This window comes from Apaloderma vittatum, unplaced genomic scaffold (genome assembly GCF_000703405.1).
Source record: "Apaloderma vittatum isolate BGI_N311 unplaced genomic scaffold, ASM70340v1 scaffold10701, whole genome shotgun sequence".
NCBI classification, from domain to species: Eukaryota; Metazoa; Chordata; class Aves; order Trogoniformes; family Trogonidae; genus Apaloderma; species Apaloderma vittatum.
Window position 1 is genome coordinate 18,219 of NW_009697375.1, and position 15,100 is coordinate 33,318.

The 15,100-nt window shown below is 37.7% G+C and overlaps 1 protein-coding gene across 1 annotated transcript in view; it reads right to left on the reverse strand.

The window, feature by feature from the left end:
- MYO3B (myosin IIIB) overlaps positions 1-15,100 on the reverse strand; it is an 88,610-nt gene that overhangs the window by 14,880 nt on the left and 58,630 nt on the right. The window contains exon 9 of the mRNA XM_009877614.1: positions 9,174-9,329. Coding sequence (XP_009875916.1) covers positions 9,174-9,329 — 156 coding nt within the window. The remainder of the gene's footprint in view (positions 1-9,173; positions 9,330-15,100) is intronic.

Sequence of the window (15,100 nt, forward strand, 5' to 3'; positions counted from 1 at the left end):
TTGCTAACAATCCCACTTATGTTTTACATTCTACATTCCCAGAGGTGGTAGTTTGCTCAATGTACATATGAAGAAATGAAAGAAGGAAAACACAAATAAGAAGCTATGAAAGAAAATTGATACAGAGGGTATTATTTCCAGTAAATCTGTTCAAAGCTCCATTCAATTAAATTTTCCATTTTCAGATCTTTGGTAAAGTGGTGGGTTATGGATTCTTTTTGACTTTTTTAGCAGTCACTATATGCAAGAACATTACACTTTGCTGACAAGCCAGCTCCTCAAAGGAGGAGGAATGCATATAAGTGGTCTAATGTACTTCTTGTTCTTTCTAATTGTTTCACTTTCAAACCAGAATTCAACCTCTTACTTCACTGAAGAGAAAAATGCTGTTGTAAACAATGTAAATCATTTAGAGATGGGAGCAGCCCTCAGTCCACAAATTAAGCAAATATTTTAACTGTTGCTTTACTTCATGGAGACATAATTAACAAAGCAATGGCTACACATTACATTTAATATAACCCATCTGTGAAGCTGCTTCTTCCTGGAGCAAACCATCATAGTCACAATATTAAATTGCAACAAGCTGCAAGTACAGATGTATCTACGAGAGGTGCAGGGAGAAGGGGGAAGAGGCCACATTCAAACCTAAGTATCTTTAATTGCAGAATGGCTTTGTAAACTAATCTGTTATCTGATTGTGTATTAAAACTCCTGCTGTTTGTTCTTCTTAAGTGATAAACGAATCAATTCTTTTTATTGGAAAGGGTTTTTTTAATACTACGTAAACAACTAACTGAGGAGATGGGTCTTAGTCAAATGTAAGTAAAACATATAGGCCTTTGTGAATATATTTTACTGTGCTCAACTGATTTTCCTAAGTATACGATTAGGAAGAGGATATTAGGAGCATAACATCACCTTAGCTTCAAATCTCCTGCTGGCCTCATCAGTTTTCTACTGACCCTATGTCCTGCAGATACTTTGACAGAGTGGGAAGGAATAATAACAGACAGTAACCTTTAATTATTTCCACTGTTTTATATTAGAAATAAAATCTGCTTTTAAAGTACTAAATAAAAACAATCTCTAAATGCAGAAGGAAACATTCTTAATTGGGGAAATAATTGTTGGTATATTTTTTGCATAAGAAGTAGAATTATCAGCCATTTTTTTCAATTACCCTTCCTTCCTGATGACACCATATGTACAAATTCTAAGAAAAAGGAAAATCCAAGGTGTTAGGTTATTTGCCTTGAGGTTCCAGTAATATTCTGAATCATCATCTGGATGATGGTCTTCACGGACAAAAGAAGTGGCATAAAGGACCAATCACTCCAGGTACATAACCTTATCAAACCTGAAGAGCAGCATTAGCTTTATTCCAGAATTTTAGTGAATTATTCCAGAAATACAGTGAACAGCACTGTCTGTTGAAAAAGGTTCTATCCTCCCAAGCACCTTCCCTTTGTCTCTTTATCAGGCAGTAACAGCAGGAAGGACAAGAGTTTTCTTCTGTTTCAGAGGACAAGCAAAGGGTGAGAAGCCTTTTTCCCTCAAGCAATTTCATAAAGAGGGTGGGAAGGATTCGCTTGTTCCACTTGTCTGGAAGCAAAAATTTGAAAGAAAATAACCTATTTTTGTACAAGACATCATCCATAGTAATAACAGTGCACTGTAAATAGCTATATGCTCCCATGACTCTGCTGAAGCTGATGATGGGGAAGGAAGAGCTAGACTGATGACATAGATGTCTAGATGGAAAAGCCAACTTGCTGGCAGGTCCAGCCCAAGCAAGAAAATAGCATAGCCCAAGAATTTTGTTTTCATTGGGAAGCTTCCCCTCTGATCTCTCTCACCTCCGCTCCTAACATTCTTTTAGAAACTCCTTTTCTTTGGCCTCTTAGTGCAGTTAAGCATTTCAATTTACTGTTTGTTTTTTCTAGAACTCACATAGGAAAAACTGTTCCTGTACTTGTTCTTCCTCATATTATTGCCAATTTTACAATGAACTGCACTCATATTGAGACTTACAAGAAAAATAACACATTCAGAAAGAAAAAAGAGTGGAGAGTGTGCTACTGCCACACAGAAGAAGACACACTATTTCCTGTGCACTGCAAAGAGTGAATTTTGCTCCTGTACATCCAGTTTCAGCCTGGAGTAATTCACTGAAGCAAGGTCATAATAGAAACATCAACACCACCTGAATTACAATATAAATGCTGCAGCTATAACGAAAATCTATGCAATCTCTTGTAAAACCACATACGCTATAATGAGACCAAGGATCACTTTCAGGGGTCACAGCAACTTTGTGATTTAAAAAAAAAAAAATCAAACCCCACAAACTTTTAAACTCATTCACCTAGTATTCATATAGATGAAGGCTAGAAGAATTGCACTAAATTACATTGTGTATAGCATCAGAGGACTATTTCTGGTTCCGTTTCTGTTATTATCTGAGTCCAAGGGAAATAACCGGCTGGATGCAATCAAGTTCCTTGCGGTTAACTGCTTTCAAAACTAAATGTGAGCTGGCAGAGAAGCTAGATATCTGCCTGTGGGAATGACTTTCTCGCATGGACTGCTGCTGTAACACAGCTGGCTAACAATAAGGGAGAACCTGCCAAGCCACTGTTGTTTCGTCCTAACATCTGACAAGGCAGCCTGAACATACCTGTCCTTCTCAAATTCTTAGATGGCTAGATCTCTCTTTTTTTTTTCCCCTGTAGGCTTCTTCAGGTTTGATGTACAGATTGGCATTTTATCCTTCAAAATGCAAGGTTTCACAACTGTCTGTTCCCCATTACGTAAACAAACTTCTAAACGGTGACCAGCAGTAGCAGCCTGACCCAACGTGACCCAAACCAGTAAACTCCGAACTCCACTGCCTATGGTAAACTTGTTTAAAACCATATCCATGCAAATGCTGAAGTTTTTTAATTCTTTAAAAACTGAAACCAGAGGTTGGTAGCAGACCTCTTCTGGTCGACTCCTACGAAGAAGCCTATTTACAGAGAAGAACATAAGCTACCAAGCCTATAGGAAAATATCCAAGAGAAGAATGAGCCACATCTGCAGCTGACCTCTTCAAAGCTGCTGATAACCAGAAAACTGCCACTTGAAAACATATAACCAAAAGCATTTGATACTTGATCAACATTAACTCTCAAACATCAAGTTAATTATTGAATTTTCAGGCCAGGAGTTACTAATCACTTAAGGAAACACAGGAGACCATTTTTTCTTCAATTTCTGCTACTGTGCCATTTGATAGACAGGGCTAACAAAATAAATGTAGATGGTAAGTGGTGATTATTAAATATTTTTGTTACCTTAAAATTATTATGGACTTATCTAATATATTTTATACAGCTGCCCCACATTAACTCCCCCTAAAGAACAGCTAAACTACTACACACGGTTCCACAGTATCTAAAATTTTGAAAGACGGCTTATAGGAATATTACTCAGGACAAAATTTTTAGAATACATTCTGTGAAGACTCTTCCCTGTTTTCAACTCTAGTCTTTTAATAGTGTATTTTCCTCCAGTCAAAAGGCAGTTAATAGATCTGCTACTACATTTGAATTTCTCCATCTCACATGTTGCCGTGACTTGGCTTTTTTAGATTTTCTCCTGCATGCTATGCTGGATAGAGCAACCTGTTTTTTTAAAGATTGCTCATAAAAATATTATATCTTAGCAGCTGTACATTCAAAGGGGGAATAAAAAGCCTGAACCTTTTTTTTATTCACTTTTGCTGATGGTTAGTACTTTTCAAACCTTCAGTTAGATATCAAAAATCCTTCATTTTTCCATTATCTCTACTCATAAGCTGCTAAAACTTTTTTTAATTGAATAAAATTGAAAGTTTAGTCTTTTGAGAAAATCTTCCTAAAGGATGCAAAATTTTATCATCAAAATTTATGTAAGGAAGTGCTGGGACAATAGACAGAATATTTGGGTTCCAAATTTGAGCTTCCCATTTAAATGTCTGAATGACAAGCTCTGTAGTGTTTTTAAAGATTATTTATGGAACTTGAGATCCTGCCTAGCTTAAAGGACTTTGGAAGTTTTGACATATACTTTTAGACTTTTCCAACACTGAACCAGCTGCCAGCTTTGCCAGGCTTAGATTAAGTCCTGACAAGGACACAAAACCAGGCATAATATTTAACGTTTACAAACCAACTCCAGAGAACACATCCACTTTTTGCAGTACATTTTGCTAACGTAGACAGAGTCATTTAACAACTCAGAATATCAGGAAACAGATTAAATCCCTTCTGACTTCTTCCTTCAGTAGGCTGGCAATCAGCCTGCACGTTGGAATCTCTTGTGCTATGAATCAAAAAAGCAACTGACCACACAAACAAGTTCAAGAGATCAAAAAGCATATTTGTAAAGTGAGCAGGTCTCTCTTACAATTTCCCTTAATGGATTACTAAACACCCTCAAACACTGTTTAACAAAAATATAATCTACACAAACAGAGCAAAAGTTCACCGTCAAGTGAGAATTAACGATACCCATAATCTGTAACGTGTCTTTGCCCAGAGTCTTCCCAGACTTGAGGGCAGAAAGAGGGAAGGAAAAAAGTGGCTAATGCTTTGGGCATTACACGTTTCACTTCATTAACAGTTTACAGTTACCAGGTTTACAGTAGAGCTTTATAGAAGAAGTAAAAAACAAAGTTCTTGCCTCAGACAAAATGCTATCTACTTTTTGTACGTATAATATTTTAAATAAAGCTATTAATATCCAATTGTAAGTGGATGAACAGAGAAATATTGAGGGTAAGTGATATGAGGCTACACAGTGACTCAGAGAGAGAATGAGAAATAAGGCACAAACCTCTGCCATGTTTTCGTATTATAATTCACAAGGTGCCCAAACATTCTTGGTATTTTACCGACATGAAATTGCATGGATCTCTATCCTGAAGAACTTATCTCTGAAATACAGCAAGATTACTATTGACTTGTGTACTCTGCTTTAGGTACAGAATACAGAATTAGTCACAAAGTCTTTATCAACATTCAGTTATTACTGTACCAAAAGCTTTTTTATAAAAAAACATTTGTGACAAATGTTTGTGTTCTGTTGTCCACATCTTACTCTAACTTGTACTCCTACTTTTCTCCATGAAGGTACAAGTCCAGAAATTAATTACATTTCTTGTTCTTACAATGTTATTATGCACGAGAACACTATCCAAAGAACCCAAAAGCACTTCATAGTACTTCTGTGAGTACAGGATTGGTAAAGTAAAAAAAAAAAACCAAACCCATAAAAAAAAGAAAACAAAAACAACCAACCAACCAAAAATAAAACCCTGAGTAAGACCTTGTGGCAGCATCCTTTCTGATTTTAAGAAATGCTTCCTGCCATGAGGCAGCTATATATTGATGGGAATAAGAGTGCTCTGGCTCCCAAGATGAACTACAAATCAGTACTCACGCGTTAAAAAGGAATGATCTATTTGACTTTAGAACAGATGGGAAAGAAAAATCCAGCATTGCTGGAATATTAATGTGAAGCAACATTCTGATGTACTAACCTCTATTTTCTAAGGATTAAAGAACTTTTATAGAACTAGTGGACTATTTAACACTGAATACACTTCTTAAAATTAAATTTCATATAACTGCTTTTATGGCAACTGGGAAAGAAAAGGGGTTAGAGAGTATCTGTCAGCATTTGGTGGCTGCCTCAGCCCTATCCCTTGACCTGCTGTTGCTGAAAAGTACAATTTGTGCCCTAGTATCATTAGAAGCCATACAAAACACACACGTAGTTAACTAGTAGCTTAAAAAAGGGATGTGGAAAAGAGAAAAAGATAATATCCAGAGCTCATCCTTATGCAGCCATGACAATGGACTTTCTTACAGCATTTTTCCCCAGGAGAGTATAAGAATCAGGTAATGCAGGAGTGGCGTGCTGATGCTGAAATTTCAGCTTCACTCAAGACCACGGCAAAACTCAAGGATTTCAGCCTAAAAGATGGCAACGGATGAAAAAAGCACTTTCTTCCTCATTACAAGTGTGGAAAGAGGCATATCCTGGTTGGGTTCTCTGAAACTGAAAACACTTATCTGCATAAGGATAGGAGACACCTGCATTTCTGACAAAAATAATTCAGACAAAAATAATTCAGACAAAAATAAAGGCAGTAGTAAAGTTTCAAAGAGCACCTTTTTTAGTAAAAAAAGCAGGGGTAGCTGTTAATGTCATTTTCTTTTTATTACTAATTGCTAACCTAAAGGAAATAATAGAGTATAAAGCTCTTCTCATGGCAAAGTGACAATCGGTTTGTCAGCAATAAACAGATGATGGCAATAAATCCATGCGTTAGCAGGCTACTTTGAGCTCAGCAATGACAATGAAGTGCGCATTCAGTTCAGCTGTATGAAGAACTGTGCTGAAGGTAAGTCTAGCTATACCACACGCAAAGACATTTATAAATGAAACAATGGAAGACATTGAATTAAGGAGATGTTTCGGTCTGTCACCTCAGAAGTTGACCCAGACGATCCTGCCCAAAGAAGGGAGCTTGCTTCTTTCTAACTCACTCCCCCTTATTCCTGGTGAAGTATTCCCTCCTTTACTTCGGCTACAACACTTGAGCTATCCCTCTGCAATCACTAACAGAATAGAAAATTGTCTGTCTGCTTCTGCTGGCTTATTTTTTTTTCTCTTACTTTAGAAGTTCAAGTTCAGAAGGTTCTGACAATCACTAGAGATGCAACAAAAACAGCATTACAAGTTTGTTCCTGGGAGCTGTGGGAAAATCAGAGAAAGAAGTCAGTTCTTTTCAGTAGCAGTGAACTGCTGGAGAAGGTCTCCACATCATCGTACCCTCAAAATCAGTTGTACTGACTTTCTAGTTTGCAAGCTTGCTGTCGGGCACAATGACCCTAAGAGATGGCCCCGAAACAGGCAAAACGGGCATGGCTCAACTGGAAAGAGAATTCTATTACAAGAACCCACAGGTGCTGAGTTAGTAAAGAAACAAGAGACGCAAATGCAAAGCAGTGATGCTGGAAGACTTTCAAATGAGACAGAACCCTAATACCTCCTGATCAGTGACATCACGGGCTCCCTTGCAGTCAAAGTGCTACTAACACCAGCATCCTGATGATTTTTCCAATTTCTGGAAATTTTCAACCTGTACTCTGAGAAAATTTTCTTTCACTCATTTTTAAATGATTGACCTGTAATGTTGCTGTACTACTAAAGAAGGGCATCTACTTTTCTTTACCTCTGAACACCAGGGAACTAATGCACATTTCACTGTACCTGTCATGGGCACATCACCAAACAGAAAAAAGTATGCACATATATCTAGTGATGTTTTACTCAACATGGGTTTTAATTGGCCTATTTCCTTTAAAGTGGTGACTATACATTCAAATCACTTCTACAGATCATCACAAATGAATGTCAGTAAATTTCTTTTCAGTACCATCTGGTTATGTGTTCTTCTGCATGCCAGATTCTTTATTGAAAAATATTTTATAAACACATTAAGAGAGTTTTTAGGGGCTTTTAATTGGTCAGATAACAACCTGGGACAGAGAACTTAGGACTCGTTGCCCAAGTAAATTTGGGAACATCAGGGACAATAATAGAACCTAGACTAATAGCAAGGATAAGATTACGACTAAACCCTCTGCATTCTGCAGGTGCGACTGCACACAAGTTGCAAATAATCATCCTCGGCAAACATAATATTTAAGATGGGTTCGGTGGTGACAGGATGGACAAGGAATTAAACTCCTTTAAGGGAGCACTTGTTCATACTGCGGGTGCTGGGAGGCAAAATCCCACTTACCTTCCAGTCATGCCTAAGTATAAGGTGCGGAAGTTTGTCTGTCACAGGATTCCCAGTTAATATCTGGAAAGGCTTAAGGAAAGAAGTGCTGTCTTGGTCTGGAGTTCTCACTCCGCATTATGGAGATAGACCCCAGAAGAATGTATTGGAATACCATGAAAAATTCACTTCAGAGCTCCTTTTGGCACAAGGATCATTTCACTCTGTCTATATCTTCTCTTTGGTCAACAGCTGGGAAAACTCTGATACCTTTTGGGCCAGTGAGGTGTTACATGGAGGAGATCTGCTTAGGCAGCTAGATGAAGCAGAAACTTCTACTGTAACACCGGCATAACTCCCTCACCCACAATAAGCAGTTCCTGGTATATTTTTTCAGGTAAGGAAAAAAATCCCACCAAATCCACAGAAGTCAACTTCACCTTGAAACTGTACTTACAGCTACTCCTTCATTTTAACTTGTACATTTTTGCTGGGGCTTTTAGCACTTAAACTACAGGGTCTCATGGAATGTAAGTATATACATGTTTATGACTTATGAATCATGACGTCTAATTTTCTTCATCAACGTTAGTAGGTGTTTGTTTATAGTAATGGGTCAGAGCTTGTCTTACTCTAGACAATTTCATATTAGAGAATGATTGCTGCATTTGGGCAAGTGCGTTCATTTGCATTTAATTCTCTTTTGAAACAGTGAGATTCTGCCACCCTCTGGACAACTACTAAACTGAGACATACTTACAATTAGCCTTCAAAAGTAAAAAAACCCACTGATGCTGATAAACATTGTGCTTAAAAGCACATTTTAGAATTAATTACTAGGCTGAATAAAAATAGCAGTTACTATTAACTACAGACAAAACAATTACTTTAAGTACTGAATAACCTTCTTACTAATAGCACCTGATCAAACAGCAAGCTTTAAAGTGTTGCTCTTAATTTTGTCACTTCACTATTCACAACTGTATTATTAAGGATCTGCTACTAAATTATGATATAATTTTTCATCATGCCAATATGTATTTCCACAAGCCAGAACATTCTGGAATTATTAGCACTTTTGGCTGAGCCAAAAGTGAATATATGTAGAATAGAGTTCAGTGGGAGAAAAAGGACTAGGGAGAAGGTTGCATTACGGCTGATCAAATTAGCTTGAAACGGGAAAACACGTCTCTTGCATTCACATGGCATGCAGCACCTAATGCTACTAATACTGCCAGTCCATGCACTAATGTGATCATTTGAAACAGTGAATGTCTGTGCCTTCGAAGTTTCAACTTGTGCTTCTAGGATTAGTGTGGGGAAGGAGAATGACAGCACGGATGTTGTACGGTACCTTGTTTTGGCTATGGAACCTAGCCGCTGCTGTTCTTGGATCAGCTCAGCCAGTTGTTTTTGCAGAGACATATCTTTACCATGTACTTGTTTAATAAATGGATGCTCCAAAAGATGGGTGACTGAAGGACGCTTTTCAAAATCCTTGATAAGACACCTGTGACAGAGAAACAGCAGTCTCAGGCAATAAAGTTATTTCATTACAGTGTGATTTAGGTTGGCTTACCGTGCGGCTGTTAGTGAACAATAGTTTCTTTTTCAACAAATTTGAGTTTCTCAGTACATTAGAATAAATCTGGCATAAAATACTTGACTAAGTGAACTCACCCTACAAGTATACTAGTACAAAGGCTATGAATGTGAGCTTATTTAATCTCTTTTTAACTGTAATTAGTTTACTATGAAAAAAATGGCATTGTAGCTTGTAAGTGCTGTATAGTCAATATACATTAAACCTAAGGTGAATAGACAATACTTAATCCACTTTAATTTTCTACCTACTCTCCGATGTGAATTTGACTAGGAGCTGTAGAACATAGGCCACTAAATATCACAGGTGAAAGCTGTGATACACCAGCAGTCAAAACAGTTGGATAGAGTTGTATTGCTTTTTTTACATGAATGTTTCGGATAGCTCTTCTATATTGCAATAGTAAATGTTAGCATAAGAATTGTAGAAAATTCTCCAGATCTATGTAATATAGACTGGAAGATAAGTGAATGAGACAGAACCGAATGGTAGCCAGGGTACCAAAGTTCTGTCTATGATAGGAACAGGTGATTTAGTAATGAGCAGTGTTACATCTTATTAAATCAGCATAAAATGAAGTATCATGCTAATGTATATAATTGAGATTTAAAATTGAAGAAGCCATCATTAAAGCTGAATTCTCTTCTGTACAACAAAGCTGAAATAATATAGTCCAAACAGAGGAATGATCTAACAGGATTAGACTGCTTTAAAGTACCCTCTAATTCTTTAACATAAAGTACTCTGTTTGTCCTGCTCAAATTAAAATATTGATATTATTTAAGAATGTGAAAAAGAAATGTTGCAATTCAGTGCATATCTCCCTTTTGGTACCTATCATTTCAGTGAATTACAGCCCAAGATGGATTTACGTGATGAGATGCATTCATACTACGTACTTTACAACGACATCTCATATTTGCTGATATTAAGCAATACACCTAAAGTACCTCCTTAGCAGGGCCAAATATCACAAATAACTTCATTATATATCACATATATATCACATATCATATATACATAACTTCATCAGTAACACAAGTTCACTGAACTTTTTAGCAGAAAGTTCAATGAAACTGCAATATCCTTCAGAGTAATTTGTATTTTAGCAGTATCAGTAACAATTTGAAATTTATACCACATATATAAAAATCAAACACAATATAATCGATTTCAAATACTACCAAACACATTAGCAAATGATTAAAGTTTAGCCTCACCTCAAATACTTTACTGAAGCCTAAAGTCTGATCCTGATATATCTTTGCACATAACTAGTACTTTAGGTTCCTGAAAACCATTTTCCCAACTTCTTCTTGGTACATCTAGCCCAGAAAAGACAGTCTGTAAAGCATCCTACCAGTTTTATACCCGTTTTCTTTTTAGGTATAGGCTAGAACTGTAGCTTTCTGATAGAAAGACTGAAGTAACAGAACCTGCTTTATCTCCACCCCTCTGAATGCAAGGCTATAAATACTAGCCCTTCCCCGCCATGAAGAGATCCATCATTAGCCTTCAACAGCTTCTGACAAGTCCCCCCATCCCTTTTCCTTCTGTGATCCATGGTTTCTAAAAGTCAATACACCCATATTGTCCATGCCAATCCTGGTAAATTTATATGTTTCCTGAGAAAAAGCAAAAAAAACATTTGAAAAGAAAGGTAACATTAATCAGAAAGGCAGAACAATAAAAAAACCTGTTCAGTATACAAATTCACAGATTAATGGCAAGTATCTGAAGTGGACATTTCAGTCTGAAAGGTTCATACGCTCATGTGATTTTTAGCATTCTAACAATAGCTGCAGATTTATATTATTAACGCTATAAATATTATATTGTTCTTGTTAAATTTTAATATATCAGGAAATTTTCAGTAATATAATTGAATCCAAGTGAAGATGTATTGTAGAACCACAGAATGATTTGGATTGGAAGGGACCTTTAAAAGTCATCTAGTCCAACCTCCGTGCAGTGAGCAGGGACATCCTTAACTAGATCAGGTTGCTCAGAGCCCCATCAAATCCGACCTTGAATGTCTCCAGGGATGGAGACTCCACCACCTCTCTGGACAACCTGTTCCAGTGTTTTACCATCCTCATCATAAAAATGTCTTCTCTTTTTTCTAGTCTGAATCTACCCTCTTTTAGTTTAAAACCATTCTCCCTTGTCCTATTACAACATGCCCTAATGTCACAGCAGCTGCTTTTCAGATAATAAAAACGTTAATAGTTTAAATGGTTTCTCTTCAAGAAATCACACAGGTCCAGACAGAAGAGCTTGTGTTTACCAGAAGTGCAAAGAACATACAAATCTTTTACTTAGTAGTATGTAGTTAGTAGTGTGAATTTTATTCTGAGCTCTGGAACAAGGTACTTCCAAAAACATTCTATGGAGTTGCAAGAGAAATTTTTCAGTATAGATGAGCCCTAGGTGAAACACTCAAATGTCCAGGATGACGCTTTCATTAAGGAAGCCCAGCAAGAAGAGACAGAAGGAAAATATTTTAGGAAAAGAAGTTCATATCTTCTCTATTATGTGCCTGAAATGCTAGCAGTTTAGGTCTGGCAGGTGTTTTAATGAGCATAATTAAGTTCTGTCAGGGAGGCAGTCCTGAAATCTACCTTAGCTTTGCTCCTGTTGCATACTCCTGCCAATCTCCTGATGACTATTCACTTTGCATGCATGCTGCAACTATCAAAGTTTATATGGAATTTTATCCATATGCAGCCTTCAATCTGTGGAAGCAGGACATTTTTGCAATTTGTGGTCACTTAGGACTTCAGTCGAAACACAAGTAAAATTTTACAGATTCATAAGATGACCAAGCTAATGACATAAGACACATCCGCATGGTGATTCTGTGATCAGTCTGTCTCGAGTTCAGACAGAGCACACCTACTGTTGTGTCAAGTTTGTGCCTATGTCAGGAGATCAAAGCCCTTTCAGATGGCGAGTGGGATGCCACAGCAAAGCAAAGAGCTAACAGTCACGCATGGGAGGGACTGCTGCTTAAATTCACATCTGTAACTTCTTGTGTGACTACTTCTACTCCAGTTCAGGGAAAGAGGCTGACAGGAGAATGCACGTCTCCACTGAAGTTGGCTTAATCCCTCAAGTCAAATGGCAAGTTGCTAGCACGTTAGGACACAGCAGCAGAAAGACGAGGCAGGCCATAGGAAACTGAAGTGTGTACAGCATATACACTCTCCTCTTGTGCTGAAACAGCAGAAGTGTTGACACAGTCACTTCTAGAAATACTCATTATTTTTCAAGTGCCAGTAAGCAGCTTGCAGCTTAGTCACAGTAGGTACTGTGGCCTTAAGTGCATACTCACACATTCAGCGACAATTTGGAGTATCACCAGGCCTGCTGCAGTGGAATGCAGAGAGATGTCATGTGACACTGAAAAGACAGTCCTTATGTTCCTCCTCTTGGTGCATATTCCTTTTGTTCTAATTCTCTTCTATGTAGAAAAGACCTATTAATAGTCAGAGGTATATCTGCATGCTCTGCATGTAATTTCAACTTTGTTGCTTTTTTAGTGTCACAATGAATGTGTGCAGCTGTTCTTGGTCAATATTACCTGTAAAATGACAATTCTTGGTCCACCACCTATGTGCTAGTGAAAAATGATGTATCAGACTGCCAGTGTCACTGCAGGTGTTCAGTAAGGTATCACCTCCCACACTAGTAGCAGTACTGGCACTACACTCTTCTTCAGAAAAAATAATTTAGTACAGAGTATCAACTCTTACAGTGCTAAAGCCTGCATGACAGTGAGCATTATCATCATGTTTTCTACTGACCTGCACCCTGAAACAGAATTATAATGTGTGAAAAGGTTAATCATATGAGCGCATGAGTCCAAAGTTGCCAGTGCGTTCAGTCAGGAGAGGAATTCCATGTAAAGGCAAGAAAAAAATATTAAGAAGTACTACACAAAAATCCAGCAATATTAACATTTCAAAGAGGAAGAGTATACTAACAAAACAGTTTTTGTAATGTCACTTATCAGAAAGTACTCAATGTAGCCAGCAAAAATCAGTGTGTGTGTGTTGTGCATGTAAAAAACAGTATTGATAAGTTCTATCACTGAAGGATTTGCTTCTGAGAAAACTAAAATATCTTCAGGTGCTCATCTGAGCATTTGTTTAAGACCAATTTGACAGTTAGCTTAGGCACTGTCAAATTATCAACCATGCTGCAACTACATACAAAACCAACAAATGTGCTGCACCTGCAAATTAAGCCAATTTGCTTGGCCTGTGAAAATTACTAAAAAGAAGTACTGAGACTGCCTTACATTGACCAAAAATCTACTGCAAGATGGGTTTTGTGTAAGGTACAATAAAAATACGATCGTATTTGGTCTGCTTTTTTTTGGATCTAAAATAATGGGAAGGCTAAGTAAGTAGAGATTGAAAAGGAAACAAATGTTGCACGTTTGCCTTGATGAAAGTCAATCCATTACCTAATTTGAAATTCTAGTATCTTCCATCATGCTTTCTTAGCTGAAAATTAATTCTCAGAATTCATTAGTGTCACTACATTAAACATAGGTTGCAGCCATTTGCTGTAATCTCACAGCCAGGCTCCTAAGCACCATTCCCATTCTGCCACAATTACAGGCAAAGATGAAGCATTTATTAGCAGGGGATAAGAGCAGGCTCCCCCATGCACAGGCCAGTCTGAGACAGCCTCTAAAAATTCACTGACTGCTTGCACTTGGATGATAACATTGTTGGAATTGCTGCAATTCCACAATGTAAACTGGCATTTTGCAAGTAGCGAATCAGATGACTGAAAAGGAGAGATATTTATCAGCATTCATGAGCTAATATTTACTAATGAACAAACGGAAAGAAATGGGTTTCGTAAGAACTGCAATGGTGGTCTAAGTCTCCTGCATGTTCAGAAATAGAAAACAATTACTAACGTCATTCACTATGGCAGCCAAACCTAAATAATGCAGCTGCAGTTATTTCTTTCAGAAATCCTTCTTCATCAGATCTGTTATGATCCATTGGCCACAAGTACTTTCTTTTAAAATAAAAAACCCAAGCAGCTCCAATTCTTAACAGCATAGTTATATTATGATTTATCTCCAGGATTTTGCTTTCTTCAATTGTTACATTTTGCAAATGCTACATTTTCTGATTATTTCTCATCTGCCGGCAGTGGGTTGCTGGAGCTTATAAACCAAATATCCAATCAGACATATAGTCACTGTTTATCATCTACATGCACAGAAGATCCATAGGTTATTATCTGGAAAAAATTAGGACTGTGTACCAGACTCTATTAGAGCTGGAGACCTCAGTCTACAGCCTCTGGGTGAGAGAGGTACAAAGTCTCTGATCTGTTCAATAAATAGTTACATAAAGCCCTCACTGCCCCTCCTCTGGTCCCTACATCTCCACCACTCCCTGGCCCATCACGGTGCCTTCCCCACCATCTGCTCCTTGCACACCCTTCTCTCCCCTGCCTTCCAAATACTTCAGCACTCGCACAAGTACTCACTGCCTGGCAGTGAGGGACTTTCCAGCACACTCCTACTGGGTAGAAGAGCTTTCCAGGGTCTTGAACAGGACTTCAGGTCATCCTGAGGTGCTGAGATCTTCTCCTCCCATTTCCAGAATAACCAGTTACCAGATTGCCCCCAAAGGCAGAGACGGTTC